Here is a 6,844-nt window from a genome sequence, read left to right on the forward strand (position 1 = left end):
ACAGAACCTAAGTCCTGCATGGCTCCTCGGACCACAGACTTAGGGGAAATTATTACTTATGACAACTATTCATAGTTTTAAACAGAACCTAAGTCCTGCATGGTTCCTCGGACCACTGACTTAGGGGAAATTATTACTTATGACAATTTCTACAAGTTTTAAACAGAACCTAAGTCCTGCATGGCTTCTCGAACCACAGACTTAGGGGAAATTATTACTTTTGACAATTTCTACAAGTTTTAAACAGAACCTAAGTCCTGCATGGCTCCTCGGACCACAAACTTAGGGGAAATTATTACTTATGACAATTTATACAAGTTTTAAACAGAACCTAAGTTCTGCATGACTCCTCGGACCACAGACTTAGGGGAAATTATTACTTATGACAACTATTCATAGTCTTAAACAGAACCTAAGTCTTGCATGGCTCCTCGGGCCACAGACTTAGGGGAAATTATTACTTATGACAGATGGGGAAATTATTACTTAGGGGAAATCATTTTAAGGCATGCGCACAGTCTAGCATCATTGCAACCCTCATTCAAATTCACTACCTAACATCCTTTTTATCTCGACCGTTTACATTTATTTATGTCGTTGCAAACGTTAAAAAAAAAGAGGGAGCGGTACTAGCATACATCCGTAGAAAGCAAGGCAAACATTCTATATTAATATTCCGAGGTCAATACAAAGAGAGGTCCTTACAAAAGAGCGCAAAAACAGGACGACTCTCATTCAAAAAAAAAAAAAAAAAAAGGGAAGGGAATACAGAAATTTAAAGCCTAAAGGCTAAGCCTTAGCAGGAGGATCTTCTTTCTGCTCTGGCTGAGGAGGAGGAGCCTCGATGGTAGGGTCCGTGGTAGGATCCTTCGCTTTATCAGGCACAGGGACGGCATCAGGCACCGCCAGATCCTGCTCCGAAGCCGCTTGGGTGCCATCAGGATTCTCTCGGATCTCCTGAGGATAGAAGATGTTCTCGGGCAGTCTCAGCGCCGAATCCGCAGGAATTCCTGCAGCATCAAGGGCATGAGCCCATGAGATGCTGCAGTAGTCCCTGCACACCTCGGGGATCTCCTCGGATAGCCTGGCCTTCGTTTCTTGGACCCCGAGCTGGCGAGAAGCACTCTTTTCAGCCTCTGCAGCCTCTTGGATCAGCTGAGCCTCCTTTTTGACCCGCCGCGGCTCATCCTCGATTTTTTGCAGGGCAACCTTGAGATCCAGCACTGCCTGCTTCTCGGTGGCAAGGTTGATCTGGGTCGAGTACAGCTCTTTGCGCTGATCCTCCGCCTGGGTCTCAGCACTTTTCAAACCGGCCTCTGCACTCTTGCGCTGTTTCTTCGACTCCTTGAACTTCTTCGTGAGTTCAAGGTGATCGTGCTTGAGGGACCCCAAGGCTTTCTCCATCTCCGTCCGAGACTGGGTCTCAGCCTCAGCCCGACTGCGATTATCACGACAAAACTCCTCCGCCACAAATACCTGTTGAGTAATCTGCGAACGAAACAAGATTGGTTTAAAATTTGACGGGGTTAAATAAATTAATAAAACAGTAAAAGGGTCACTTACCATCGCGAGATCCCTTTTGAGGGATAGGAAAATCTCGGGCTGAGAGAACCGCCTGTAGGCCTCCATATCCCGAGGAAGGAGTAGGGGTTGCTCCAAGGCATTAGCTACGTACCCTGCTTGGCCCCGGTTATACTCTCGGATTGACACATTGTAGGGAATGGCAACCCCATCTAGCTCCAACTTGGGGCTCCATGTGCGCGGGGTGGCGCGCACCTCAGCACGGTTCTCCTCATCCCGGCTTTCCGCGGAGTCACCCCTTTTGCTCCTTGGCGCCCGGGTGGTCTTTTGCTGCTTGGTCGGCTGGGCAACCACCTCACCCTCCTCAGGAGTGTCAATCGGCCTTTTCTTCTTCAGGTCCAGATTAACCTTAAGGCCTAGGTCCGAGGGAATCTGAGAGACCACAGGGGGAAGGGTCTGGGCCTGTGACTGAGTTGGTCCTTTTGATGATTGACCTTTTGATGATTGACCTTTCCCTCGGGAGGCCATCAACTCCCGTAAAGTTTTTCCCTTCCCGGCCATGGGTTCTATCTCTTTGTCCGAGGGGTCGTCCGAGCAGGTTATGATTATGGGAGCACCAACTGCGGAGTGTTGGTCCTGCTCTCCTTCAGGATGAAAAAGCTCAACCAAGGGGGCTTGCTGAACCTCCTCCTCGAAATAAAACTCGTCTATCTCTTCCTCAAGGGAAAGACGAGATGATTCGGCTTCCCCTTCAACCGGAACAACAACGCTAGGCTCGTCTGGCGGAGGTAGTTGCTTTGCTAGATAGGGATCTCGAACGCCGGGTAGTACGACTGGTGGAAGATCACGTTGAGCTAGGAACTCGGTCTTAGACACGTCAATCCTAGCCAACCTCGGACTGCCAGCCCTTATGGTGTGACCGATAGCTTGGAAAGAGCGGCTTAGAGGTTGATAGCCCAGAACCAGATGAGCCGCACGTAACTGTCCGTCCTCAGTAACGTAAATTTCCGACCTTAAAAGGTAGTTCAACGCCGGCACATTCACGAGGTTTAGCCGAGGAGCGACATGAACTTTATCTGCAAACGTCCAAGAAAAGTGGGATTAGTTCATGAAATTTTCCAATTGCAAAGAAAGCGAGAAAAATAACCCCCCAATACTAAACCCTTTCCCGAAAAGGATTGGCCCTAAAGACGCCGCACCTGGGATTCCTGCCCGAGTTGGACAATGAATACCATCGAACCACTCCCCCAAAGCAATAAGGAAATCGTTCTTCACGGTCTTATTGGATATTGGGAGACAAGAGATCAACCTAACGACCTCGGATCGGGATTTAAGATAATACCCTCCGTTCTCAATGTGGTGACACTCATACAGATAAACCACATCGTGCCAGGTAAGGCCTAGATTCAACCGCTCGTCTAGGACATCTACACAGCCTAGTATCTTGAACATGTTTGGGGCACATTGATGCAGCGTCAACCTTTGGTTGAATAGGTATTCCCTTGTAATCCTACGCATGAGAAGTGTCATCCCTCCCTCTATGAAAGCAATCATGGGGATAACAACTTCTCCCTCGCCTCTATCTGTCAATACTCCTTCAAGAGGACAGTACTGCAGCCCCACCCCCGGGGGAATGTGGTATTTTGCCCTAAAGGCCTCCATAGCAGCCGGAGTTTTTACTAGTTTTTCGAATCTACCCATTTGAGCTGAACTGGAGGAATGAAAATAAAGACCGAGGAGAAAAGTAAAGTCCGAGGAGGGAATCGAAATGGTGAAATGAACGAAATTTACTGATACCTTCACAAAATGCTCAATGGGATGCCTCGAAATCTCTCTTGGAGGAGACGCTTCACGAAAAACGGCTATGGAGGCTTAGCAGACGCAAGTATTTGTAGATCTCTGGAGTTCGATAGAGTTCTCTAGAGTCCTCTGGGGTTTATGAGATGCAGATAAAAAGAAAACTGAACCCCTCTGACATCTTATATAGCCGGGAGGAGAGAGAAAAGATCGCTCCTGCCTAAAAATTCGAGAAAAAATTATGGCCGTTCGATCCACGCCTCACCGTTGGATGAAGGGGACAGAAAGCCTCCGGAAGTAAATGGCCGCGCCTCGTAAATTGTAGCGCGTCCAAAGTAACTGCCTGCACGCGCGCCCCAAGCCCTCCTTACTTCCATCCTCTCACTAACATCAAAACCCCGCTTTTCTCCTCGGAAGGAGATAAAAACCGGAGTTTTGAGGGGCTATTGTGGGACCCGGCCCAAAATAATGGGCTAGTTAAACTACGGGCTCGTCCAAGGAGCATCCTGTCCCAGGAGAAGTCACTGCCAAAACCTTATTCAAGCCCAATTGCGGTAAAAGAAACCTGTCCGAGGAGTAACTTCTCCTCGGACATTACGAAGTCCGGACGAAGAGCTCGCCCCAACCATTACAGTTCATCCTCCAAGCATATAAAAAAGAATAAAACCTAAAATATCTCATGGAAAGCTGCCACCACCACATTAAATGTGTCACAACCACCCTCTTGGCCGCATTAATGAGGAAAAGACCCCTGAACAGTACTACCTTAGCCACTGCAACTCACAAGGGAGTGATAAGGGTGTCTGATAGGACAGGTGCTCAAGTGGGGGCTTAGATGATCAACAAGTGTAAGGATCAGATAAGAATGAGAGAGCTATATAATGTAGTGGAGTCCCTCAAAGAGGGGGACGAAAAAAAATGTATTTGGCACTCAGGAAATAGAATCTTCTGTTAGATATCCATTCTTGTGTTTTTGTTCCTGCAATAATATTGTCCATGCATCAGACTGACTAAGTTCACTGAGGCTAAGTTCTTTGACCCATCCTCTACAAATATTTATTGTGTGTTGCGCCTTGGGCCAAGGCCTGATCAATAGGATTTGGACCAGGAAAATCGTGCAACTACATATATATATATATATATATTTTTTTTTTTTAGAAATATAAAAAATTTAAAAACATCTTTGTTATAGTAAGATTTTTTTATTTTTTTTTCCTATCTGAAAATATTTTGTTAGAAAAATACAACCAAACAAGAGATGAAAATTTCTCCTAAGTAATATTGGTTGACTACTGTACACTGTTTATTCTAGTCAGTCCACTGAATGGTCGGTTTTAATTAATTCCATTCAAAGACGTTAACTGAGAGATTGACTAAAAATGGTTGGTTTTATGTTCTTTACCTCCTTCTTCTTTATTTTTTTTTTTCTTTTGAGAAGCACCTAATTCGATTTATTATTCGGTGTATTTTAATATATATGTTTATGGTGTTGCTACAAAATTTATAATCACATATATTATAATCCATTAAGAAAAATAAGTGTTATAAAATATTTATGCCCCACTATCCAGTTATTTATTCTCCATTATTTTGTAATTAAATTTTCTTATAACTTACAAATAGTATTTTAGTTTTTTTTTTTTTTTATAAAAGAGCTTTGTTTTATATATATATATATATATATATATAGAACCATGCTATAATGCTCTTACTTATTTATTTATTTTTTTGTTTTTTGTTTAATGTTATAAGTCTCAAAATTAAAGTGACATATAATTAACTGTGTATATTTAATTTTTTTCTAAAGAAGGAGGTAAGGTAACGTGGAATAATGTTTAAAAATGAGATAGAGAACCACAAGATGTTAAAACCTAATGGGACATTTAAATTTATTGATTGGGATAAGAATTATAAGTAAAAATATTTGAGATTTGAGCAAAAGAAATATGATATACGTTAGTGTGGATGGATGAGGGTTTGTTATAATTGTATAGAATTTGGATAACAAAATTTTCGAATGTTTTAAAAAATTAAAAAAAAAAACATAAAAATTTCGGGATAAGAATGAGTAGTTTTTACACGAGGTAGTGAGTTTTTTTTTTTTTTTTTTGTGTGATGAAATAATTATATTTTTTTGTGAATATAATTGAAGTATTTGAATTCAAATAGATAACAAATACAGATAAGAATCAAATATTTGAATACAAATGGGTGGTGAGAATAACGGTTTTTTTTTTTTTTTTTGGTATGTGAGATAGTATTTGTGGGGCACAAGAATTCAGGTAAAGTACTTGTGTCACGTGTCGTATCCATGGCCGGGGAGCCCATTATCGTGCCAAGGAGGCCACACGCTCGGACAGTAAGGCCATGTCAGTGGCACGTTGCCAGAGGAGGTCTTGCTGTTGAGAAAAAGATTCGGAGAGGGGGTTAGCTCTGACATGACTGGAGGGATGGTGGCTGCCCCCACATTCAATGCACCCCACCAAACCTCTTGGTTGCATTTATGTGGAGAAGATCCCTGAATAGTGCTGCCTTGGCCGCCGTAACTCACAAGAGGTTTGGGGAGGTGTCTGATGGGATAAGTACTTAAGTGGTGAATTGGACGATCAACAAATGGAGGGTCAAGATTGCCTGAAGGAAGATATATAATGTGAGAGACCCTCCAAGGAGAAAGGGTAGAAAATCTGTAGAGAAAACACCATAGCATAAAAAACAGCAACTGTAATAAAATCTAAGGGAAAATATATTCAAGAACTACTCTCCTCGGACATAGCCGAGGAAGAATTTCTGTACACCACATTTGTCTATTTGCTACTTTTCCTTGCTCTCTTATCCTTTTTAGCCCATTAAGGTCATTGTCCATTTCGTTGAAGCCTAGATTTTCAACCCACTCTCTACAAATTTATTGTATTGGGCTCTTTGGGCCTTAATCCATTTATCCTTTGGACATAAGCACCAAAGCCCGCCCCTACAGTATTATAATTTTAACATTTTTTTTTAAAACTTTTTTGTAGGAAAAAAAATTAAACTAAAGGTATGTTATTTCATAATTTGCACAAGGATATTTTGGTATGCCAAAAATTAAAGACGAAATAGGGGAATCTTCTTATTAATATATATATATATATATATATATATAATGAATATCTCTTAAGATAAACACAACAACAACAAAAAACTACCGCACATCTTTGGTATGATGATTACTCTACAAATATAAGTGTTTGTGGAGTGCGGAGGATAAAAGCATGGATTCAAGTTTTCAGAAGAGAGTTTCATGCACATATACACTTAACTTAGACTAGAGTAGAATTTCTATTTTGTGAAAAAAAAAAAAAAAAAAAAACCACAAACACAATATTTGAGTTTAAAATATTTTTATATATTTTTAGTTTAAAATATTTTGTCATTTTGTCAGGGGGTTGCATTTTGTCATTTTAGTTTAAAATATTTTTATAAAAATAATGACAACAACTTAAAAATAAACAAATGTTATTCAAACTTAACAAAATAAAATAGTCACACT

The 6,844-nt window shown here is 41.3% G+C and overlaps 1 protein-coding gene across 1 annotated transcript; it reads right to left on the reverse strand.

Moving 5' to 3' along the window:
• Positions 1-789: 789 nt before the first annotated feature.
• LOC126696172 (uncharacterized) lies at positions 790-2,082 on the reverse strand. The gene is made up of 3 exons (XM_050392954.1): positions 1,672-2,082; positions 1,125-1,353; positions 790-1,010 (listed from the first exon to the last, which is right to left on the reverse strand). The coding sequence occupies exons 1-3, from the start codon at positions 2,080-2,082 to the stop codon at positions 790-792; spliced, it is 861 nt and encodes a 286-aa protein (XP_050248911.1).
• Positions 2,083-6,844: the final 4,762 nt, after the last annotated feature.

Source organism: Quercus robur, chromosome 2 (assembly GCF_932294415.1).
Source record: "Quercus robur chromosome 2, dhQueRobu3.1, whole genome shotgun sequence".
Taxonomy (NCBI): domain Eukaryota; kingdom Viridiplantae; phylum Streptophyta; class Magnoliopsida; order Fagales; family Fagaceae; genus Quercus; species Quercus robur.

Coding starts and splice junctions, on each gene's coding strand:
- LOC126696172 (XM_050392954.1), bottom strand. CDS start 2,082: ATGGCCGGGAAGGGAAAAACTTTACGGGAGTTGATGGCCTCCCGAGGG. Junction 1,354..1,671: donor ACCGGGGCCAAGCAGGGTAC/GTAGCTAATGCC, acceptor GAACTCACGAAG/AAGTTCAAGGAGTCGAAGAA. Junction 1,011..1,124: donor GGCTGCAGAGGCTGAAAAGA/GTGCTTCTCGCC, acceptor TTGATGCTGCAG/GAATTCCTGCGGATTCGGCG.